Below are 25890 nucleotides of genomic sequence, written 5' to 3' on the forward strand. Positions count from 1 at the left end.
GCAAGTTGTATATAGTATATTAATGTTTGACTGTTAAATCCTCAGCAATGCAGATTTGCTTGAGGAGTGTTGCAGACCTACAAAACACACAAATCTAATCTTTGCTTTATCAGCTGTGGTCAGCTTTGAGGGTAATCTGCCTAATGGCAGTGTGGATCAGATTATTTTCAAAATACATGACCATGTCAACCAGACAGAAAAAAAACATGTTAACTCATGCCACCGGAGTTGCTTTTACTTTGGGTTATTTGATGGTGACTTTTTAACATTTGGTTGATGTGGGACAATGTTGATGTATTGTTGCTCTGGAACTCTTTCATTGCCCTTTTTTTCATTCTGGTCTTAGTTAAATCATTTTAAAGCTCTAGTTATGCTGTAACATTTAGCATGGCTTCACATCAGATTAGTGTAGCCAATGAAAGATGATCCTAATGACAGCAGTTTTTTAATCCCTGAGCAAAAAAAATTGCTCTGCTCAGAGCTTTTTTTCTTTTCTGTTACACCTTGATGGTTCAATTGGAGAAAAATGTGAGTATAAGTGGCTTTCAATTGCACATATATTCAGATCTAATATTTGGCAGTCTATGGGGTGGGATAAAGGTTTATTAGTTTTGAATTATAGGAATTTAAAGGAAAAAAATATATGCAACAGTTGCTATGCCAGGATGCCTGGAGCATAATAGACAGTACATGGTGTGCTTGTTTTATTTCCTTGGTAGAGCTTACTTAGATTAATTTCTAAACTTCCCTCCTGTACTGCAACCCATTGAAGTAGAATTAAATCAAGATGTACGCGACTGCCACTGTGGGGATATCTCACTAATTTGCTGCAGTCACAATTCTACTTGAAAGATGGAAATTGTCTTAGCTCCTTGCCCATCCTGTCAGCCTAATTCAGATATAAGCAGGGTTGTAATTTTAAGAAAAACTGCTGGTTAGTCATGATTCTTGCAGGATTCTCACTCAATTCCAAAAGTAGCCTTTTGTTTATGGATTTTGAGGAAATAATCAGTAAATACTGTATTTAAGAAAAAAAATTGGTAACTTGAATGTGTATTTTTTTGGAATTTGTCTCAAACCAAATACCCCTGCGAAACAGACTCAACCCATCCTATTATATTTAAATATTTTGCAGTTTTATTTTATAGAAATTATTTTGCTGAATTCAAAAAAGAACATGAATTAAAAGGAACATTTTGTCCTGTGTTCTTATTTAAAAAAAAACTAAAAAAATTGACTGTGCAGAGTTCCATGCCAAGTGTGGCTGGCTATGGTTTTGGCCATGACCTGACATTGAATTCTGAAACTAGTCACACTGTGACCTTCCACTTGGTATTTTTTTGTGCACAGAGGTATACTTACAACTAAACTCCCCCTAGCAACAATAAAGAAATTGAATTATTGACACGGTGAACATTTCGTCTGTCATTTCATTTGTTAATAAGTTCTATTTCTCACGTTGCAAACCTGAACAAATGCAGTGAGTTGTGCATGATTTTGCAAGGATGATGCCCACAGCTTTAGAAATATGAGCTATTCAACATTAATAAAATTGTTTCTAAAATTACCAAGCAAACCAAGACAAAATGCAGAGCTTTAGTAGTTGAATACAGCAAAGATGGGTGCAATCTGGTTGCCATATTTTAAAAAAATGAAAGTACCAGTGATGTGTAGGAAGGAGGCCAATTCACTGGATGATTCACTGGATGTTTTCAAGTTAGATTTAGTTCTTAGGGCTAAAGGAATCAAGGGATATGGGGTACTAATTTTAGATGATCAGCCATGATCATATTGAATGGCGGTGCTGGCTCGAAGGGCTGAATGGCCTACTGCACCTATTTTTCTATGTTCAATTTTGCTAACTGCAGATGCTGGGTTATACTGATGAGATACAAAGTGGTGGAGTAACTCAATGAGTCAGGCAACATCTCTAGAGAAAAAGGATGGGTGAGGTTTAGGGTCTGAAGAAGTGTTGACCTGAAACTTCACCTAGCCTTTCCCTCCAGAGATGCAGCCAGACCCACTGAATTACTTCATCACTTTATGTCTGTCGGTGTCTGAGGTATCGGTGACAGTTAATTTACAACAATGATGTCTGATATCGATGGACTTATATTTATGCATGAACAAACTAGGTTTATTTTTCATCAAGGCTTTCAAACTTGTGGAAACACTAAACAGATGAGGAGTTTCCATTTGTGGGGAAGGGCACAAATTAGAGGCTGTCAATATGTAGTCAACAAGAAGTACACGTAGAAATTTTGAAGTAAGCTTTTTACCCAGAGATTGATGAGAAATGTGTAAGTTGCTACCACAGGGAGTGATTGAGTTGATTTGAGGATACATTTAAAATGTATTAAATGGAGACTGCACAAGTATATGAGAAAGCTAAAGAATCTTATACTAATAGATTTATATCAGAAAATGCAGGTGGAGAGTTGAGTGGATCGTAAATACTAACGTCACTGGGCTGAATAATCCATTTCAATGCCCAAGACACTATAATATTGTAGGAGGATCTGTACAATTAATGAAATACCTGAAATGTTTACTTCCCCATCGGAATGCAAGTATTTACAATTCCATTTAATTATGTGAATTTTTTTTCTCTTCTATCTCTTGATATAGTGCTTCCAATAGGTGCCATATTTTCTGTGAGTGTCCTTTGTATAGCTGTTTTTGGTAGCAATATGTCTGAGCCTGGCACTATTTTCATTTCACAATGAATAACTTTAGCATCAAGTGATTCTAATAATAATATTTTGATTTTATCCGATCTCCTTTATTGATATTCCAAAGACTTTGTTATGCAAGCTGACTGAGGCCAAAAATCAAATCAACTTTGCCTTTAAATCTTTGTGGTCCATTGTCAACTATACTCTATGATAATTGCAATCACTGAACACCACTGAATTAACTGAATCAAAGATGGTTATTTTCCCAGAGATTTCTGGGAAGAAAAGCTTTTGTGCAGCTGCAGTGCCCAGTGGTGAACATTCACTTTGGGTACCATCAACAACAGTACTGGAAGGCACAGAATATCTGTAGAATGTGAGTTTAAAGGTAAGGGAACTTGGCAAGTTTACCTTTCTGCTTGTTCAATTTTCATATATAAAGTTCTATAACTTAATTCTTATATTCTTTGTCCTGGTTAATGAAAGAAACCTAATCATTAACCATCTAATCAACTTGTGCTGCCACCTTAAGGCATCCTTGTTCAGTTAGATCCCTGTTTCTCAATACTACCTAGCCCTACTTTTGATTATGTATGTCCTAACCAGTCCTCCCTAAATGTATCCATCTAACATTGCTCTGCCCATTTAACCGATTTATCAGTTACATTCTAGTCTAGTGGAAAACTTGAATATTGATTCAGTTGCCTTTTCAGGCAAATCAAAACCAAACAGATAAGTCTTTAAAAAAAACAATGCCTTGGAAGTTGCTTGTGACCATGGTTTGAAGATTTGAAATAAACCTAAATTAACTATTACACATTGGGTTGCGAAAGGTAATAATCTAAAAGCACCTCAATGTGGAGTGAAATGATCAACTGAATTATTGAAGCATTTTAATGTGTGCAATGGGAGATCCCGTGCTTATTTATCTCTACCGTAATGATGGCACTATCAAATTTTGCACTACCTACTTTTTCCCAATATTGGAACAACTAAAATTTAGTTTGCTGCACTTGATTCCTTTAAATTGGATGTACATATTCTTGTTTGGACATTAACAGGAATTTAACACAAACAAAATGGATTTTAAGAACTTTTTATTGGAACAAACGGGGACATAATTACACCAAGAAATTAATTTTCTTTCTCTTGGACAGTTTTGGTACCCCGCAGTCTACCAGTACGACGAGCTGCAATAAGACCAACTTTACGACCAGCTGGAGCATCTCTCCTGATAGTTGATGGCTTCCCAATGTGCTGGTGGTTACCACCACCGAAGGGATGTTCTACAGGCTGTGAAAGAAATAAAATCAGATTATAAAAATCTCTGCATTATTTCTGTCAATTAATGTGTCTGGTTTAATTATTGCTAGAATGCTATAGCAGAGACACATTCTCAGTTTTGCATTTTTACTTGCTTGGTCACCTAGAATACCGATATTTCATTCATTTCTTATCTAGTATGTTCGACACAATGCAAACTTATCTCTGCTTCTAACCACATGCAGATCAGTGACAACGTTTTCTCCCTGCATTAATTTAAGGTGAACTCTACTACACAGAGCAAAATTGAGTGTGCCTATTAGGCATGAACTACACAGACACTAAGAATTTCAAAACTTCAAATTTTGAATTCTTCCTACTCATTAAATCCAGAAATGAAATTCAAAAATAACAGTCCAAAATAATCGAAAACTAAAGTTTACATTTGTATATAAATAAGCTTTTATTTACATGGGTGTAACCAAGTAAAAGTTTAAACTGCATGTTGTTTGGCCAAGGAGTGAGGTAGTAAAGGCAGGAACTAGAAAGTTCAGTGCATATTTGATAGAATGCATAGCCACCAATGATGGGTCAAAGACATCATGTTGCACGATGAAGGGATTAAATGTAACATTAGCAAATTTGGACACAAAGCTGGGTGGCAGTGTGAACTGCGAAGAGGATGCAGGATGACTTGGACACGTTGTGTGAGTGTGCAAATGCATGGCAGATGCAGTTAAATGTGAGGTTATCCACTTTGGTGGAAAGAACAGGAAGGCGGATTATTATCTGAATGGTGTCAAGTTAGGAAATGTGGAAGTACAAAGAGATCTTGGTGTCTTTGTTCATTAGTCACTTAAAGTTAGTATGCAGGTACAGCAGCCAGTGAAGAAAGCTAATGGCATGTTGGCCATTATGACAAGAGGAGTTGAGTATAGGAACAAAGAGGTCCTTCTGCAGGGCCCTAGTGAGACTACACCTGGAGTACTGTGTGCAGTTTTGGTCTCCAAATTTGAGGAAGGATATTCTTGCTATTGCGGGCGGGCGTGCAGCATAGGTTCACTAGGAAAATTCACGGAATGGCGGGACTGTCGGAAGTTGAAAGACTGGAGCGACTAGGCTTGTATACGCTGGAATTTAGGATGAGAGGGATCTTATTGAAACATAAGATTATTACGGGATTGGACACATTAGAGGCAGGAAACATGTTTCCAATGTTGGGGGAGTCCAGAACTAGGGGCCACAGTTTAAGAATAATGGGTGGGCCATTTAGAACGGAGATGAGGGAAAACATTTTTAGTCAAGAGTTGTAAATCTCTGGAATTCTCTGCCTCAGAAGGCAGTGGAGGCCAATTCCCCGGATGCTTTCAAGAGAGAGCTAGATAGAGCTCTTAAAGATAGCGGAGTCGGGAGAAGGCAGGAAAGGGGTACTGATTGTGAATGATCAGCCATGATCATATTGAATGGCAGTGCTGGCTTGAAGGGCCGAATGGCCTACTCCTATTGTCTATTGCAAAAAGACAGCACTGACTTTTTTTGGACGTTGTGGTAAAGAGTTACACACATGAAAACAGATGTAAATGGTATCACTCAGCAATCAATGAATAAGAAACAGCAGGCAATTAACTATGTAGACTTCAGAAGCAACCATGCAGTGTTGAAACATTCAACGCTGAAGATTCTCTGCCTCTGACTGAAAGAAAATAAAACTTGGCTAGATAATAGAGGAAGAGCAGTTAGATGAATTGGTTGTTGACTTTATCAAAGGTTGCATAACATGTCAGTACTCTACTACTGCAGCCATAATCTGAATCACGTGACATTGTTTAAATCTATTTAATGTCAGGGAAAGAAACCTGGCTGGAGCAACTTCAATATTGAGTTGTATGAGAGCTGGGCATAAATCTGAAAGGGGTATGGAAAATCAGTGTTTGCCAAGACAAGTGTAGCAGTTTTTTAAAAAAGAGTAATGTCAAATGCTGTTAAAGAGGAAAGAATAACTTGGAAAGATGGACGAGACAATAGCTTAATCAGATTGAGACTGGGAGAGAAACAAATGAATTGATAAACATAACAACTGGTTAGTTATGCTATTTAAACCTACATTCATCGCCACACCACGGACACGTGGCCAGCAGTTTCTCTTGGCCTTGTATTTGTGATAAGCCCGACCAGCCTTCAAGATTGGCTTATCAATACGACCACCACCAGCAACAACACCTGCAATGGAAGTTAAAACTTTGTTCAGAAATACCCAGCTTGCGATAATACAAAGGTGTAAGAAATGTTATTACCAAAGGATTAAAAACCTAGTTAAAATTAGTAACTTATGTTACTCATTTTAATTATTACATGGTTTGAATAAGCAAAGATGAATTTATTCAAAGAATATAGAAATTACTGTAAATATTGACTATAAAACCAGATTTCATTTGCATAATTAAAAAAAAAATCTATTTAAATCTTACCAACAATAGCTCTATTAGCAGAAGAAATTGCTTTCTTAGAACCGGATGGCAACTTGACACGACTTTTCTTGGTCTCAGGATTGTGGGAGATGACTGTTGCGTAATTCCCAGAAGCACGGGCAAGTTTACCACGGTCACCTGGCTTCTCCTCCAAACAGCACACAATGGTACCTTCTGGCATGGTTCCCACAGGAAGGACATTGCCAATGTTCAACTGAGCTGCAAGCAAGAGTTTCACCCAAGACTTAATCAACAGAGAAAATTTATGACTTCAAACATAGTTACATAGCTTAGTTACAATTCTAATATGCTAAATTAACATCCAAGCAGCAATTAAAAGTAAGACAACTCCCACTGCCCCACCACCTTGAGCCAAGATTTTTCTTCTCTGATGCAAGGTTCTTATACCATCTCACTTCACTGCTGAACAGAAGCCAGTACAATGAAAAGTATGTATTTTTTGTTAATCAGCCAGATATAGGAAATTACAGGAGTTAATGTTCAAGGTTAACTCAGTAAGTAAGTTTATTTGTCATTCCACTCCTTACAGACCATGCAACGAATGGGCCATAGTGCAATACAAATGCAAAACATAGACGGGATGACAGTGCAGTACAATACAATTAGACAGTGCAATTCCCTATTCACACACGACTGTGTTCCTGAATTCGACACCAACACCATTGTCAAGTTTGCAGACGACACAACGGTGATCGGGCTGATCACCAACGGTGATGAAACAAACTACAGAGCGTGCAGAACCTGGCGGACTGGTGCTCTGATAACAACCTATCCCTAAATACCACCAAGACCAAGGAGCTGATCATCAACTTCCGTAGGTCACACAACGGGGAATAAGCCCCGATCTTTATCAAAGGGGACAGTGTGGAGAGAGTGTCCAGCTTCAAGTTTCTGGGCACTCACATTTCGGAGGACCTAACATAGAAACAGAAAATAGGTGCAGGAGTAGGCCATTCGGCCCTTCGAGCCAGCACCACCATTCAATATGATCATGGCTGATCATCAAGCTCAGTAACCTGTACCTCTCCATACCCCCTGATCCATTTAGCCACAAGGGCCACATCTAACTCCCTCTTAAATATAGCCAATGAACTGGCCTCAACTACCTTCTGTGGCAGAGAATTCCACAGACTCACCACTCTCTGTGAAGAAATGTTTTCTCATCTCGGTCCTAAAAGACTTCCCCCTTATCCTTAAGCTGTGACCCCTGGTTCTGGACTTCCCCAACATTGGGAACAATCTCCCCGCATCTAGCCTCTCCAACCCCTTAAGAATTTTATATGTTTCTATAAGATCCCCCCTCAGTCTTCTAAATTCCAGCGAGTATAAGCCTAGTCTATCCAGTCTTTCTTCATATGAAAGTCCTGCCATCCCAGGGATCAATCTGGTGAACCTTCTCTGTACTCCCTCTAAGGCTAGAATGTCTTTCCTCAGATTAGGAGACCAAAACTGTACATAATACTCCAGGTGCGGTCTCACCAAGGCCCTGTACAACTGCAGCAGAACCTCCCTGCTCCTATACTCAAATCCTCTTGCTATGAATGCCAACATACCATTCGCTTTCTTCACTGCCTGCTGCACCTGCACGCTTGCTTTCAATGACTGGTGCACCATGACACCCAGGTCATGTTGCATCTCCCCTTTTCCTAATTGGCCACCATTCAGGTAATACTCTGCTTTCCTGTTCTTGCTGCCAAAGTGGATAACCTCACATTTATCCACATTATATTGCATCTGCCATTCATTTGCCTAATCTATCCAAAGTCACTCTGCAGCCTCCTAGCATCCTCCTCGCACCTAACACTGCCACCCAGCTTCGTGTCATCCGCAAACTTAGAGACGTTGCATTCAATTCCCTCGTCCAAATCATTAATATATATTGTAAATAACTGGGGTCCCAGCACTGAGCCTTGCGGTACCCCACTAGTCACTGCTTGCCATTCCGAAAAGGACCCGTTTATTCCTACTCTTTGCTTCCTGTCCGCCAACCAATTCTCTATCCACCTCAACACTGAATCCCCAATACCGTGTGCTTTAAGTTTGTACACCAATCCTCTATGTGGGACCTTATCAAAGGCCTTCTGAAAGTCCAGATATAACACATCGACTGGTTCTCCCTTATCCACTCTACTAGTTACATCCTCGAAAAATTCTATAAGATTCGTCAGACATGATTTGCCTTTCATAAATCCATGCTGACTTTGTCCGATGATTTCACCACTTTCCAAATGTGATGCTATCACATCTTTAATAACTGACTCTAGCATTTTCCCCACTACCAATGTTAGGCTAACTGGTCTATAATTCCCCGTTTTCTCTCTCCCTCCCTTTTTAAAAAGTGGGGTTACATTAACTACCCTCCAATCCTCAGGAACTACTCCAGAATCTAAAGAGTTTTGAAAAATTATCACTAACGCATCCACTATTTCTGGGGCTAATTCCTTAAGCACTCTGGGATACAGCCTATCTGGCCCTGGGGATTTATCTGCCTTTAATCCATTTAATTTACCTAACACCACTTCCCAACTAACCTGGATTTCCCTCAGTTCCTCCATCTCATTAGACCCCCGGTCCCTTGCTATTTCCGGCAGATTATTTATGTCTTCCTTAGTGAAAACAGAACCAAAGTAGTTGTTCAATTGGTCTGCCATCTCCTTGTTCCCTATGATCAATTCACCTGTTTCTGACTGCAAGGGACCTACATTTGTCTTAACTAGCCTTTTTCTCTTCACATATCTATAAAAGCTTTTGCAGTCAGTTTTTATGTTCCCTGCCAGTTTTCTCTCATAATCTATTTTCCCTTTCCTAATTAAGCCCATTGTCGTCCTCTGCTGGACTCCTCTGCTGAATTTCTACCAGTCCTCTGATATGCTACTTTTTCTGGCTAATTTATATGCTTCATCTTTTGTTTGAATACTATCCTTGATTTCCCTTGTTAGCCACGGATGCACTACCTTTCCTGGTTTGTTCTTTTGCCAAACTGGGATGAACAATTGTTGTAGTTCATCCATGCGATCTTTAAATGCCTTCCATTGCATGTCCACCGTCAACCCTTTAAGTATCAAATGCCAGTCTATCTTGGATAATTCATACCCTCAGTTACACAATTACACATGGTCCAATAACACTGCTGCGCTGGTCAAGAAGGCACAGCAACGACTGTTCTACCCAAGAACACTGAAAAAGTCAGGTCTACCCCAACAGCTGCTGACGACCTTCTACCGCTGCACCATAGAGAGCATCCTAACACATGGCATCCCTGTGTGGTACCGCAGCTGCACGGAGGCAGAGAGGAAAACTCTTCGGCAGGTAGTCCATAGAGCTCAGAGGACCATCGGAACACAGCTACCAGCCTTGGAGAGCATCTACAACACACGATGCCTCAGAAAAGCCACCAGCATCCACAAAGACTCTTCACACCCCTGCAACAGTCTGTTTGAACTTCTACCATCGGGCAGACAATACAAGGCCTTCTACGCCCGCACCTCCAGACTCAGGAACAGCTTCATCCCCAGGGCCATAGCTGCTATGAACCGGTCCTACTGAGCCGGATGGTCACATCGCAGTGAACTGGCACAGATCTACTTGCACTTTATTCTGTTTTAAAACTGTTCTAATTTGTTTCATTGGGTTGTTTAAATGAATACTGACTAGCTAATTAATTTTGCATCGTATGGGAGGCGCATTCCTAATCTCATTATACCCCTATACAATGACAATAAAGATGTATTGTATTGTAATACAATACATATAGACAGGGGATTAAAGCATGTAAACAGTAAAGCATTTAATCTAGAGTTTAAAGCATGTAAACGGTGAATTTAAAACCATCAATGAGAGCAGGTAAATTATTGATTGCACATTAAATAAGATTATAAAGTGCAGAGTGCTAGGTGAGGTGCTAACCCCCCCCCCCGAGTCTTCCTCAGTCTTCTTCTGGAAGGCAGCGGGTCAAATAGGCTTTGGAAGGGGTGAGAGGAGTCCCTCATGATGTTGCAGGCTTTACTTTTGCACCTTCCTCTGTAAATGTCACTGATGGCAGGGAATCTGGTCCCAGTGATGTGCTGGGCTGCCTTCACAACATGCAGCAGGGCCTTCCTGTCTGCAGCTGAACAAGTCCCATGCCAGACAGTGATGCAGGTCAGAATGGACTCGATGGTGCATCTGTAGAACCTGGAGATAATGGATGTACCCAGACCAACTCTCTTTAGCCTCCTTAGGAAGTACAGGCATTGTTGAGCCTTCTTCTCTAAGGAGAGGTTGTCTATGATGTGCACTCCCAGGAACTTGAAACTGTGCACTGTCTCCACAGTCCTGCCGTCGACCTGCAAGGGGGAGTGGACAATCATCTCCTTCGTCTTGTCCACATTCAGAGAGGTTGTTGTCTCTGCACCAGAGATCAAGCTGCCTCACCTCGTCCCAATAGGCGTCCCTCAGGAAATATATTACAGGATTGGGGAGCAAGAAGTTTAAAGTAGGCAATATTGGCTATGGTTGATGAGCAATGTGAGTCAAATGTGATTTCAGGAATAAGGAGTATAACAGGCCAAACAATGTAATCATTACTTAGGTAAAAAGGAAACCCTGTAGGAACCATGCAGATCTTTGCAACAAAGGGCCAGTAATTACAAAGCAGTCTAAAGAACTTTTGCCAGGGAAGAACTTCAAGGCAGTTACTGGTAGCAGCAAAGAGTGCAAGACGGTTGAGACAGAGCTTCATGACTGGGTTGGAGTTTAACTCAATCCAGAATGGAGATATACAAAGGCTGATCTTGCTGATGACGCACAGCAACATCATTGAGAGTGAAGGTTTCAAAGATGCAGGAACTACATGCCATGTTAATTACAGTTGAGATTATCCAAGACATCATAAAATAGCATTGGTGGAGGATAATTGTGGAAAGTGATGTGTTCAGTTTCCACTACACAATTTTAAAAAGAGATCAAGACCGAAATAATTGGATAAGTTCAAATCTTTCAAAACTTTGTTAATAAAATTATTTTATCCAAAATTTTATTCAATACTGCTTCTCGATTCCAGGCAGTCCCCAGGTTATAGCAAGATTCCCATGCACTGTCCCTAACCGGAACACCGAACAGTTAGCAAGTCAGAAATGCAGCACAAATCGAGTACTGCAGGGTAGAAGATGTATGCAGCCCCGCAGCAATGAGAAATCCATGTCACCAGTCTCCCAAACACTTGTGCACATGTACTGGCTGTACACAAGTCTGATATTCATAAGCTGAGGGGGATCTTTGCATCAATTACAAGGAACTACATGAATTCTACTTTCAGAACTCCAATACAATTCAGACACAATTACTTTAAAATTAAAATGACGTCAAACTAATTAACATACAGTGATGGATAATGTTATAACTGGATTAAAATGATTTAAAATTTTTAAAGCACAACGATGAAGGGACAATTGTTTTTGTTCACACTTACCCTTCTTGCCACAATAGATAAACTGACCAGTATGAATACCTTCAGCGGCAATGAACAGTTCAGTCCTTCTTTTGAATCTGTACGGATCACGAAATACTACCTTTGCTAGAGGAGCACCGCGACCAGGGTCGTGGATTATATCCTTGAAAACAAAATAAAAATCTAAGACATAGGTGCAGAATTAGGGCATTTGGCCTGTCAAGTCTGGCTGGTCTCTTTCCCTCTCAACCCCATTCTCCTGTTTTCTCCCTGAAACCTTTGACACCCTTTCTAATCAAGAACCTATCAATCTCCGCTTTAAAAATACCCAATGACTTGGCCTCCACTGCCATTTGTAGCAATGAATTGCATAGATTCACTTCCCTTATTATGTTTTAATTTAACTTGCCAAGAACTTGTTCATTTAAGGCAAGATACAATTGATACTTGCTCAACTCATTAGACAAGACTTAACCATAAAATAAAAATTCAAATAGAGTTTTCCTTTTCAGTACATACCTTGACGATACCCTTGATGTAACCATGGCGTTCAGCAAAGTCCACTGCTCTCAACTTTGCAGGACCTTTTCTATGTTTCACATGGGCTTTGAAGACGGACCCTGCACCCTTTCTCTGTCCTCTGATTACACGTCCCATTCTGCGTTACTGTAAGTACAAATAATCCATTCAAAACATTTGCGTGATTACACAAGTAAAAATAGGCAGGCATACAAAACATTAGGTACATTGACATTCTACTTCCATTGTAAAACGAAAGTGGCATTTCCCACTTACATATTTTTGCCAAGACTGAAAGGTTGACAAAAGGAACTACAGATGCTGTGATATTGAACCAAACACAAAGTGCCAGAGGAACTCGGGATCCTGCAGCAGCATTTGTGGAGGAAATGATCAGATGTTTCAGTTCCGGACCTTTCTTTGATTAATAGTGGGGAGAAATCAGCAAAAGAGGTGGATGCAGACCAAAGCCAGGCAAGTGATAGATGGATACAGGTGAGAGGGGGGGGGGGTCGTCATTGTACCTGGACCTCACCAGACATGTTCCAAGGACAACTGGCTAAATCAGTCTTTAGAAAGATCCCGACCAGAAACTGCACCCATTCCTTCTCTCCAGAGATGTTGCCTGTTCCGCTGAGCTACTCCAGCATTTTGTGTCTATCTTTGGTTTAAACCAGCATCTACAGTTCCTTCCTACACGTCTGCCCAACCCCTCCACAGATGCTGCTTAACCCGCTGCGTCCCTCCAAGACTGAAACGTCGTTGTTTATATAACATAGGGGGTGCTTTTTTTTTTTTTTTACGAACACAACCAGGACCAACTTAATAGGCACAACTTCACACATCAGCTGTTCAAAGGAAATCAAGGACAGACATAACGTCTCGCATTCCCCCCGCCTGGTCCTGGTCGTCAATACTCAGACGTGCACCTTTTCCCCAGCAGGGGTACATTTAACCTCCGGCTGCTACAAGCGCTGGGAAACGGTGATCAGCGTTGGCCTAGGCCTCCATGTTGGTTACAGCGGAGGCCGGGCGAAGCGCATTTTAAACGGACCTAAGTTCGGGTATTTAATAAACGGAAATCACAGCAGTAACATCTGAATAGCGATGATTTATATTATAAATGAATATTAGCGCGATGGCCGGTGCAGCTGCAGATTAGTAGTGGATTCTCGGACCCCCCCCCCCCCCCCGCCAACAGCCTACCTGCAGCAGCACCCGGAGCAAAAAGGACGCCGTCACCGCCGTGCGGCCACTACTCCCGGAAGCAGTGTTCCTTTACAAATAATACTCTTTTTTCCCCAAAATAATCCCACAACATATGAAAAACAGTTCGTTCATGATTCTCTTTCTCAAAAAAAAAACTAAACGCGTACTTCAAGAAACATTGGAAGTCGGAGACGTCCGCTCCCTGTTGCATGATGGGAGTTGTAGTTCCAATGTGGGTGTCTGTCGATACAAGAAAAAGACACAAGGTGCTGCGGTGTCTAACTCAGCGGGTCAGTTTTCGGTGCTGGCTGCTTCCAGCTGACAATCGACAATACGCTGTCTAATTGGAGACATATAGACGATGGAATCTTGAACAAAACACAAAGTGCTGGAGGAACTCAACGGGTAAGGCAGCAACTGGGGAGGGAATAAACATGTTACGCTTTGGTCTGAAGGGTCTCGACCCGAAACGTCACCCATTCCTTCTCTCCAGAGATGCTGCCTGCCGGCTGAGTTACTCCAACTTTTTGTGTCTATCTTCGGTTTAAACCAGCATCTGCAGCTCCTTGTTACACATTTAAACTGATCTGTTTTTCACGGAATCGCAAGATACCACTAGTCAATATTCAGTGTCTCACCCTGTTCTTGTCCCACATAACTGAATTTTCACACTTTGACCCCTTTTCTCCCTCTGCCCAGTTACAAATGTGATAATGCTGATACTCTCTGCTACTTTGATTGTTTCCAGTATTTCCACCAGGAATGGTTATTCCCTTCTCCATTATACCCCATGCCAAGGCCTGAAAGTCGACATTTTTCTTATACAGAAGCTCATTAAACATTAAACAACTTATTTAATGCCACTCATTTCCTTTCAATCGAAGGTATAACTGGGAAATTGCATTATTTGTTCACTTTGTGCAACAACCCTGGTTTCAATCCTTCACATGTTACACCCTCACCCATATTTTCTAATACACTGTTGACTATTGGCATTGTTTCCTTCTTTCGGGCAAAACTCAAAACGTTCTACAAATGCCTGACCTCTCTGGCCCTGTCTGATTCTTTCCTACCCTTTTCTGACATCTCTATCTCCATTTCAGGGGCTATGTTAGTGATCAATATCCATTACCAATTTTGTAAATTATCACAGCACCTCCTTCCCCCTGCTTGCTTTGAAAACACCATTCCATTTGTTCATCTGTTCTGGTGACAACACCTCTATACTTGTGCTTCCAAGGTGTCTTCCGGAACCTTGGTTAAAGTTCTCAACCGTGTGTGTACCATTTCAACATCTGCACTCACCACTCTCCACCCATCCAGTGCATAGATTGAGTTTCCTCAGTGCTCATCATTCACCAGCCTCTATGTTTAATGGATCATCTATAGTACCTTCAACAGGATGCCTCCACATTTTCCCCTTCCCTTCCAATATTCTGAATGGAAACATTCCTTCCATTACCCCCTAGGGGAGAGGGCTGTCTGACTCAACTGCATTTAATTTAATGCAAGGAGCCTCATGGGTAAATCAGATTGTCTTCAAGAATGGATCAGCACTTAAAATTATGAATTTTGAAACGTAATTAAGGGAAGGGCAGGACTGCAGCTTAACATTCCTCCACATAGAGGTTTCAGACATGACAGAAGGGAATGGCAAAGAGGAAGAGATGCCACAATAATTTAAGGTGAAACTAATGGGAGTACTTAAAGGTATCAAGTCATAGTCACAGAGCAGGAGCACAGAAATAGGCTCCATTGCCCAACTTATCCATGCCGACCGAGTTGTCTAATCGAGCTAGTTCCACATGCCTACACCTGGCCCACATCTAGAAACCTTTCCCAGGGTTGACCATATTAAACATTATGACTTAGTTTTATTTACCACTATTAAAATATAAATGCATTATGTTTGTCAGCAGCCACCACCAATAGTAATACCTTGTATATTTTAAGGAATCTTTCTCAGTAAAGTCTATTTTTCAAATAAAACATGCTTGCCGTGGCAATCCTGAATTAGAAATAAGAAGACCATGACAGGCCATACCTAGGCAGTGAATGGGTTCCATTTTTACATATATCCGTATGTTGATTTTGTCCATAAGTCATAAAAAACACAAAAACTGCTCAATATATTGTAACCATACCTTCACAATACTGTAAAGAATGCATCAAAACCATATAAGACCCATAAGAATGAACCATTACTAAAAATGGTGAGTGAAATCTAGATCTGCCGTTCAAGGAACAAACGTTTTTAAGTATGCAGAACTTTTAAATTTAATATCATGGGAGCTCGCTCACATATATATATATAAATCAGGTATGCGTAACCTGGGGATGGCCTGCACTAAAGATTCTGAGGTGCTATAAAAGAAATGTCAAAGTTCAGGACATAAATCCCTTGTGGCAAGGCTCAGGAAACACATAGATGATTTTCTGCATGTCTTGTGGTTTAAATAACATTACCATGTGTTTGCAGAAATATAAGTGGCAAATGTCAAAGGGTTTTGGTATTCTGATTTTCAACAGTGCAGCTCTGTACACTACAACAGGAACATCTTGCAGCTCCCATTCAGTGGCCTCACTGAAGAGTTTATGGTGGCACGGACAAGAAAAGCCCTACAGTCCAGGGACCAGAAGCTGTCATCGGCTGACATCGAGGTGAGAACAGGGAGGAAATGGAGGGCAGAGAAAGCAGTGGAGGTGGCAGAGTCACGCCTAAGACAAAAGGCATTGGTGGGAGTCATGGCAACTGACAGAGCGGGCTTGGGATACTTCCCTAAGACCCAGGTTGGTAAGGCCCAGGGCAAGAAGAGACACCATCTAATCCAGGAAGAGGTCCGAGCAGGTGTGGAGGAACAGCGTGTGAGGAGGACGGTGGGGCTCAGGCAGCAGGGAGCGTGGACAAGGTGGGAGAGCGTACCGCAGCGCAGGATTACCTGGTCAAACATCATGCAGGCAGACTTTCAGCGCGTCCGGTTCCTTGTCCAAGCTGTCTACGATGCCCTACCAAGCCCAGCAAACCTCCACGTCTGGGGCAAGAGCGTGATACCTTCCTGCCCACTTTGCACTGGAAGGGGATCATTAGAACATCTCCTCAGCAGCTGCCCAAAGTCCCTTGGGGAAGGTCGCTATCGGTGGCGCCATGACCAGGTGCTCAAGGTGGTTGCTGAGAGCATTGCCACTGCCATCAGTAGCAGCAAACAGCACCATGCCCCAAAGAAACCAATCACTTTTGTCAAAGCTGGAGAGAAGCCTCGACCACAACCAAAAACAAGGGCGGGCCTCCTCTACACGGCCACTGACTGGCAGCTGCACGTCGATCTGGACAAACAGCTGAAATTTCTGTAGCACATCACTCTGGCCAGACATGATCATCACCTCCAAAGTGACAAAACAGCTGATCATTCTGGAGCTGACAGTGCCCTGGGAAGAGCATATTCAAGAAGCAAATGAGAGGAAACGTGCAAAGTACCAGGAACTGATGGAGATGTGCCGGGACGGAGGCTGGAAGACATGCTATGAACCCATAGAGGTGGGCTGTAGAGACTTTGCAGGACACTCACTCTGCAATGTCCCCAACCAATTGGGCATTACGGGGCTGACAAAAAAGAGGGCCATTCAATCCGCAAGCGAAGCCGCAGAGAAAGCCACTAGGTGGCTTTGGATTAAGAGGGCTGATCCGTGGGCGGTTGCTGCTGGGACGCAAGTCGGGGGTGATCAACCCCGGCTGGGTCGCCTGGGCGAGGGTGTCTGATGTTGTGAGACCCGAAACACCCGATGACCTCAAGTCACATCACTGAGGATGCATCCCAGTGCATCCAGAAGATGTATCTTGCGCACATGGTATTCTGATTTTAGATCTATCCAATGAGGCAACAGGAGGCAGCACTTAAGGAGGCAGCACAGAGATAAAAAATTAAAAAGCAATTCCAAATGATGATCCAAAATGTCCATTGCATCTTCCATATTTCTGGTCACGTCTCTTTTCCAAAATCAGGTCAAATTTATTTTATGCTCACCTTGTACCCCACTAGCTCCCATACTTTCAAACAGAAGACAGAATGAAAGAACTCAGCAGGTCTAGCAATATTTGTGCAGACAAAATATATATGTCAATGTTTCATGTCAAGACCCTGCATCGGGACTGAGAGGGAAGAGGAAAGATTGCTAGTGTATAATAGAAAGAGGGGTGGGAGAGAAGCAGATAGTTGTAAGGTGGAATCAGATGAGTTGAGTGGGTATAAAATATAAACTGTTACACTAGCGGGTCAAGCAACCACAGTGGACGCAAGGGGTGATTGATGTTTCATGACAAGACCTTGCTTCAGTACTGTCGTGGGAATGATGGGCAATTGGAACCAGCTGGAGGAAGTGAAGTGGTTGAGAAAGGAGAACGAAGGGGGGGAGAAACATAAGTGGACAAATGAATGTGTGAGGGGCAACAACACCAAGGGCATGAGTTATTTTAAATTCTAAAATTTAATGTTCAGCCCATTGAGTTAAGAGCTAACCAATTGGAATATGAGATGTTATTATTCCAGTATGCATTTGGCCTCTCGGCAGCGATAGACAGCCGTTGATGCAGGATGTCAACATGCAATGTCAATGTATATCTTTTGCCTCCACAGATGCTGCTTGTCACGCCAAGTGCTTCCATCGCTTTTTTTTTTGTTCCAGATTCCAGCATCTACAACCTCTTCAGTCTATTGCCTTCTTCTCTCTACAATGGAACTTCCACGGGTCATTATTCTTCCTCTGTAGTTTCTGCTCTTGGATAACATCCTTACCAAGATTATCACAGTCATGTGTGCTCCTCAACACATGCTGCTAATATATTGTCCCAGATGGTTTCCAGTTGCAGTTTCAGGTCTTCTAATTCAGTCCCAGCCAGGATCTCAGGTATGTTCGATACATTCTCCACTTCTTCCAATAGTTTTCCCTATGTTCCACTGCACTGCTATATATTGTTACTGTCTGATCCTTTCCATCTGTCTCCCACAGCTTTGTCTCTTGTTGCTTTCAAATTTGCCATTGTCCGCAGTTCTTTCTTGTCCTCTGCCGATTCCCCTGTGGCAGGCAAAAGTTCTTTGTGCTCCTGTCGGCTACTCAGGATTGTAAACATGCCAATGGCCTTCTCCTTTGCTAGTGATACCAAAGGGAAATCGGAAGAATAACATCCCTTATTCCACTTTGGTAGCTTGCAACCAAATGGTATAAATATTACATTTTCCAATTTCAGGTAATCCACATCTCTGGTGTCCTTCCTTTATGCACATTCACCTGACAACCTAATTTTCTTCTCCTTTAATTTATCTTTTCCTTTTCCTCTTCCCCTCCCTTTCTATCTGCTTCTATCTGCCCAACATTTGCCCACCCTCGCTTATCTGGTTTCAGCTACCATCCTTTGTCCAACCCCTCCATTGTGTTGCTATATACCAATAATCTTTCTTCTTACCTCAGTCCCCAAACGTCAATGTGCACATTTTGTTCCCACAGATGCTCCTTGCTGAGTTCTTCCAGTGTTCCATTTTTCCTTTGAGATTCCAACATCTGTTGTCTCTTTTGTCTCCCTAATTCCCAATACTTCTAGTATACTCCAGAGAACACATCTTCTGTTGCACTTTCACTCCCTTGTAGCATTTCTGCCCTCTGATTAATTCTTCCATCACAATTAGCCACACCTTTTAAAACAATTGCAGAAGATGGAATACATGCTTTGTGTTAACCAGTATTAAGTAACATAGATCTGAACTGTACGATGTAAATTCTATGAACAGTAAATGCTTGGCATATTTTAGTATAGTGCCACATACCAGGGAAACTCCTGCAACTAAATTAGTGATTGTGCCTTCAAAACCAGAGTGGTCAAATTAGAGATTAGCTGTACTGGGGTACAGTAGTCTACCGGAGTACAAGACTGCCACCGTACCATGGGTATAGAACATTGGTTACATTCTATTGTACAGAATGTACAGTGCTGAGGATATAGGTTTGTCATCAACGCTGGGCTATGGTACTATAGAAGTCTGCTCACTGATGCATTATTATTTTGGCAGTTTTATTCTGAACCACTAGTGCCCTCAGGACAATTCAGTGGTGCATAAATGGGAAATGGCCATCTGTAATATCCACTCTTGTCCAATAGACAGCTTGGTTATGGCCCTCAACTTTGCTTAATTGGAGCATTTAAGTATAGAGGGATCTTGGAATGCAAGTCCATCACTCCCTGAAAGCAGCAACACAAGTGAATAGAATGATAAAGAAGGCATACAACATGCTTGCCTCTATTGGTCAGGGCATTATGTATAAAGGTTGGAAGTCATGTTGCACCTGTATAAAACTGGTTATGCCACATTTGTAGTATTGTGTGCAGTTCCTGTTGTCACACTATAAGGAAGGTCTGGAGGATTTGATGAGGGTGCAGAATCACTAGGATGTTATAAGAAACTATATGGAAAGGATGGACAAACTAGGATGGCTTTCATTGTATCATCGGAGACTGATGGGTGATTTGATAAAAGTATATAAAATTATGAGCGATAGTCTTTTTTTTCAGGGTGGAAATGTCAAATAATAGGCCTATGTTTAAGGTGAGGGGAAAATTTGAAGGAGAATTACGAGTTATTTTTTTAAATAGTCAGGTAGGTGCCTGGAACACACAGCCAAGGGAGTGATAGTAGATAAGACAGCAATGTTTAAGATCCATTTCAACAGACAAATGAATAGGCAGGGAATAGAGGGATATGCAGGTAGATGGGATTAGTCAGAATGACATCTGATATGATGGGCTAAAGACCTGTTCAATGTTCTAATATGCGCTTTTACCTCATCCCTTTCCTCTATTTAGGCCCCATGTTGTAGATTTTTAAAAAAAACCTGTACATGATTCAATTTATTGTACCATCTATCCTGCTCAAAATGCAGTTTCATCTTAACTATGGTGTGTTAACTAAGGACACCAATCAGAAATGGCACCATATCTTTGTGAAATGGTTCAGTTCAATCTGCAAGTGAGACTCCAGTCTTTCCTTCAGTTTTAGGAAATCCTGAACAAAAGCAACTCCTGCTTTAGTTGACCTTTGAACTTTTTTTCAGCTTACCACTGTTCCAACAAAGCTTAGCATAAATTTGAGGAACAAATCTGAGAAGGAAGAGAAAAAAACACAGCAAAAATACTTAAAACAAATTTCTAACTTTCAAATGCACAAAATGTCAAACTGGACAAAATACACAAAACAGAAACCAGTTGGTCTTTAAAGTTAAAATTGCCATCTCTGAGGGGCTGTATTTCTTTTTGAGACATACCCATAACCTTCTTTGCCAGAAATTGCCTGATAGTTGGTATAAAGATATCAAATGAGGAGGATGTAAAGTTTTTTAAAGAGAGACTTAAAGGGCTATCAACAATAGTAAATAGCAACAAGAAAGTGCCATTAAGAAAAAGCACGGTTAGACACAAAATGCTGGAGTAACTCAGCAGAACAGGCAGCAACTCTGGAGAGAAGGAATGGGTGCCCATTCCTTCCCACCAGAGATGCTGCCTGTCTTGCTGAATTACTCCAGGATTCTGTGTTTATCTTCGATTTAAACCAACATCTGCAGTTCCTTCCTACACATTAAAAAAAGCACATTGGGGAGTAGGTACAGTTACAAGGTTGTTCTCGAGGATTTTCCACTTCTTGCCAAGAGACCACTATAAAAGCCTTGTAAGCCAAATAGGCCAATGGCTCAATTTAAAAAATTTAAATCCCCATTTATAGCAAGAAACAAAATAAAACCCCCCATGTGAAAGACAAATTGGGTAAGACATTTGTAGATCGGTCACTGAATTCACAATCAGTCCATGTCAGCTTTTAGCATATGCCGTTCCTGCAAGAAGTTATCTTGCACATGCGCGGTATCCGTGGGAATCATCTTGTTCGTGAGCTGCGGCTTGGACTGTAACCTTGCATCCTCATGCTCAATAAACTTAGCTTGAAGTTAATAACTTGTTGTTATTCTTGCAACTTCATACATGGTGTCAGAAGTGGGATACTCTGGGCTGCTGGTAACATGAGTAAAGTCCCACTGTGTAGCAAAGTCTTTAAAGCGTTGGCTTGTGAACTGTCTGCCATTGTCTGATATAAGGGTGTGTGGTGCTCCGTGAACCGAGAAGTGTCTCTTGAGTTTTAAAATGACAGCTGCTGAAGTAGCATCACGAAGCAGGTCGATCTCAAACCAGCTGGACTATGAGTCCACTAGCACCGTGTTGCTGGCCGTGCCATTCGAAAATGTCTGTTGCTACTGTCGACCATGGCAGGTCTGGAACTGGATGCAGCAGAAGTGGTTCTTTCTGCTGGTGTGACTTTGTGCTGTTACACACAGAGCATGACTGTACTTCATTGTTGATGTCATCTGCCATTGTAGGCCAGAAAACTATGGTTCTTGCTCTCATCTTGGAAAGGAAATTAAGGGTGAACAGCATGTGGCAGCATGCGTTGTTTGCAGGGCCGTCCATGGCCGACGATAGTGCTGAGTGTCTGCAGGGCTGTGTCATCTGCCATTGTAGGCCAGAAAACCGTTGTTCGTCCTGAACATCGCATTCCTGTGGCTATGAAGGACAGAGTCAAAGTGGAGCTAGACAGAATGCAGGAGTTGGGTGTCATCACTACGGTGTCTGAGCCAACCGATTGAGTGTCATCCATGGTTGTCACCAACTAGAAGAACAATCGGGGATCAGAATATGCATCAATCCAAGAGACCTGAACATGGCTTTGAAAAGGCCAATCACCCTATGCGCATGGTGGAAGAAGTGGCTGTCAAATGCAACGGTGCTTTCTGTCTTGGATGCCAAGAACTCCTTTTGGCAGATTCCACTTGACCACGCGTTTTCGATGCTAACCACTTTTGGTACTTCTTTTGGTCGCTACAGGTTTTTGAGGATGCCATTCGGGCTCACCTCTGCCAGTGAGGTGTTCCAGCGCTCCATGGAGCAGATTTTCGCTGGATATCCCTGTGCGATCATTGTTGACGACATACTCATTGGAGGCAAGAACGTAGAAGAACACGACGCTAATTGAGAAAAGTACTCAACCGTGCCAGAGAGGTAAACTTGAGGCTCAATCCACTCAAATGCAAGTTCTGGCTGAACCAGGTCAGCTATGTTGGACACGTTTTCACAAGTGAAGGCCTCAAAGCGGATCCTTCCAAAATAACAGCAATCAGCGAAATTCCAGTGCCAACAGATGTCCCCGCTCCGCAAAGGTTTCTGGGGATGGTTAATTACTTTGGGAAATTCTTTCCGAACAAGAGTCAGCTGAGCAGCAAAATGCTTTTGAGGCACCAAAGTGGCATATACCTTGCCCACCTGTTCTGCCATACTATAGTGTCTAGTATTTAGTATGTAGAACCTCCTACCTTGTATGCCTATTTTAGCAGTAACTGCATTTTGTATACGGCTTGATATATTTACCACTTCGCATGATATTTAGTTTAATAGGGAACATGAGCTAAGGAAAGGGGGTGTAGATCAGACACAGAATCCACAATCAGTCCATGTCAGGTTTTGCCGTTCCTGCAAGAAGTTATCTTGCACATGCACGGTATCTGCAGGAGTCATCTTGTTCGTGAGCTGTGGCTTGGATTGTAACCTTGCATCCTCGTGCTCAATAAGCTTACCTGGAAGTTAATAACGTTGTTATGCTTGCATCTTCATACAACATTCAAAGTCTGTTGGCATTGATAATGAATTACTGCAGTTATTTGAAGTTATTACATATGTTTCCCTTCTGATTCATTAATGTCATTAACATTTGATCCAAGCAAATGAAAAATCAGAATATTGATTTAGGAAATAGCAATATTGTTTTTATTTTGCAGATGGCAACTCAAGACAAATTGCACAGGGACTGGATGCAGTGTGGCTTTGTCAGGTTGTTATCTGCGTTCAACTTATGAGGACCAAATGTATAACCTTTGCTTATATTCTCTTGAGAATAAGAGATTTCAAGAGTTAATTAACATGTATAAAATGTTGAAAAGTTTCACAGAGCGCTTGATTTAGATTGATGAGTCACAATTCAGTGGCATCAGGGCCTGTTGCTGCCCGCAGTGTCCAGCTGCTTGAATCACCTGGATCAGATTTGGAGGGCTGAACAAGCTGGCACACCACAGCAAAGAGGCATCCAGCAAGGCATAGGAAGATTTTAGGAGCAAGTAGGCCTCAGAGCTTTAATTAGGTTCAAAGTTGAAGGAAATTTTTTAATGTTCATGATACTCACATTAAAACATAGAAATAATTAAAAGCATTACCGTAAAAGAGGTAATGAATGTCAACTTCTCTATGTCGGCGGGACCAAACGCAGGCTCGGCAATCGTTTCGCTCAACACCTTCGCTCAGTCCGCCTTAACCAACCTGGTCTCCCAGTGGATGAGCACTTCAACTACCCCTCCCACTCCCAGTCTGACCTTTCTGTCATGGGCGTCCTCCAGTGCCATAATGAGGCCCACCGGAAATTGGAGGAACAGCACCTCATATTTCGCTTGGGCAGCTTACAGCCCAGCGGTATGAACATTGACGTCTCCAACTTTAGATAGTTCCTCTCTTCCCCTCCCCCTTCCCAGTTCTCCCATTGTCTTCCTGTCTCCACCTATATCCTTCCTTTGTCCCGCCCCCCTGACCTGACATCAGTCTGAAGAAGGGTCTCGACCCGAAACGTCACCCATTCCCTCGCTCCTAGATGTTGCCTGACCTGCTGAGTTTCTCCAGCATTTTGTGATACCTAATGAATAAATAACCTACCTTGCCCTTTTCCTTCTAATCAAAAGATAAAATTCCCCAAGACTTTGGTCTTGTATTTTGTCTAAAATCACAGAGAAAGATCCTGCTGTGTAATCCAAATGATTCCCAGCCCAATCAGACTTCAGAATCCAACACAGTGTGGAGTGACTTTAAAAAATTTTTTTTGGGGGGGATCAGTGTCACTGCCAATGTGAGGATCCCTGAATGCCTTTATGTTCTCCCTGTGAAGATACACCCTCGTGCAGTTCAGTAGGAAGTTTCAGGACTTAGATCCAATGATCAGAAGAACCGCCAATATATTTTCCACGTTGGAATGGTGTGCAGCTTGGAGGTGGTATTCCCAAGCACCTACTACACTCATTCTTTTATGTGGTAGCCGTTGCTGGTTTGGAAAGTGTTATAGGAGTGGACTGGGTGCATAACTCCAGTGTACACAGATGGTGGAAAGAGTGAATATTTAGATGAATTGATGGTGTGCCAATCACGCAGGCAGTTTTGACCTGGCTGTTGGTAAACTTTGTGTAACATGTTGACACTACGTTCATCCAGGTAAGTGTATCACGCCTTCCAGAAGCAATCATCCTTTCTTTTGTCCTTAAGATGGAAGGAAGTCATTCATGAAGTAGCTGAAGTTAAATTGGGCTGAGGGTACTGCCCTGAGGAACTCCTGGGTCTTGGATTATTGATGTCGAGCAACGACAACCATTTTCTTTTGTGCAAGCCACTGGAGCTTTCCCCTTTGATGCTCATTGATCTCAGTTCTACCAGGATACCTTGACATCACGCTCAGTCCAAAGGCTGCTTTTGTATTAAGGGAAGTCACTCTCACCTCATCTCTCCAATTTAGTTTATTAGTACAATGCTTTGTACCAAATAGCTACATTTGAGAGGTGGTCCTGATTAAACCCATACTGGGCATTGATACATAGGTGTGCAAATGCCACCTGACAGCACCTTGGACACTGTCCTGTGGAACATCTGGACATTGGGTTATTGACAACTTCCATTACTTAGAGTATTGGGAATTGACTGGGTTAGTAATCAACTGGATTTGATGTGTTCTACCCCAGTTCCTGTGCATTGCACATCCATTGGAGGTGTACTTACCGGATGACGGTTCTTTGCAGCAGTGTGGACAGTATGGGCAATTGAATAATTAATTGAACATAAGTGTAGGTCTTTTAGTCCACTGCGGCTGTTCCACCATTTAATATGATCATGGCTAGTCAGATATTGATCTCAGTTCTACATTCCTGTCCATTCTCCATAATGCTTAACTTCTCTGTTAACCAAAATGCTGTCCTTTAGCTTTGAGTATATTCAAATTATTCTGCTCCCACCAAACAGAAAATGAAATTATGTTATGATCCCTTTTCCCCAGAGGATGTTTCCTGTGATATCATTAATTATTCCTGTTATACAGAATGTGACCAGATCTCAAATACCTTGCCCATAGCATATAGTTCCAAGAAATTATTCCAGTCTCCATGAATTCATAGTAAGTGCCACCTTTGTCAATCTAAT

General features: G+C 41.8%; 1 protein-coding gene and 1 long non-coding RNA gene across 2 annotated transcripts; one reads left to right on the forward strand and one right to left on the reverse strand.

Moving 5' to 3' along the window:
* Positions 1 to 3755: 3755 nt before the first annotated feature.
* Positions 3756 to 13702, reverse strand: rpl8 (ribosomal protein L8). Its single transcript, XM_078409209.1, has 6 exons — positions 13581 to 13702; positions 12375 to 12521; positions 11877 to 12018; positions 6407 to 6625; positions 6043 to 6158; positions 3756 to 3968 (listed from the first exon to the last, which is right to left on the reverse strand). The coding sequence occupies exons 2-6, from the start codon at positions 12510 to 12512 to the stop codon at positions 3810 to 3812; spliced, it is 774 nt and encodes a 257-aa protein (XP_078265335.1). The 5' UTR covers positions 12513 to 12521; positions 13581 to 13702; the 3' UTR covers positions 3756 to 3809.
* Positions 13703 to 13872: 170 nt separating this feature from the next.
* On the forward strand, positions 13873 to 18913 carry LOC144598787 (uncharacterized). The gene is made up of 3 exons (XR_013547900.1): positions 13873 to 13988; positions 16113 to 16244; positions 18264 to 18913. It is a non-coding gene; the product is annotated as an uncharacterized LOC144598787 (long non-coding RNA).
* The last annotated feature ends 6977 nt before the right edge of the window (positions 18914 to 25890 follow it).

Source organism: Rhinoraja longicauda, chromosome 12, assembly GCF_053455715.1.
Source record: "Rhinoraja longicauda isolate Sanriku21f chromosome 12, sRhiLon1.1, whole genome shotgun sequence".
NCBI lineage: Eukaryota > Metazoa > Chordata > Chondrichthyes > Rajiformes > Arhynchobatidae > Rhinoraja > Rhinoraja longicauda.

Bases quoted from the DNA above. Each gene is read 5' to 3' on its own strand.
- rpl8 (XM_078409209.1), bottom strand. From the start codon at position 12,512: ATGGGACGTGTAATCAGAGGACAGAGAAAGGGTGCAGGGTCCGTCTTC. The intron at 12,019-12,374 runs GTATGTACTGAA...TTTGTTTTCAAG, and splicing joins ACATCAAGGGTATCGTCAAG to GATATAATCCACGACCCTGG. The intron at 6,159-6,406 runs GTAAGATTTAAA...CTTCCATTGCAG, and splicing joins TGCTAATAGAGCTATTGTTG to GTGTTGTTGCTGGTGGTGGT.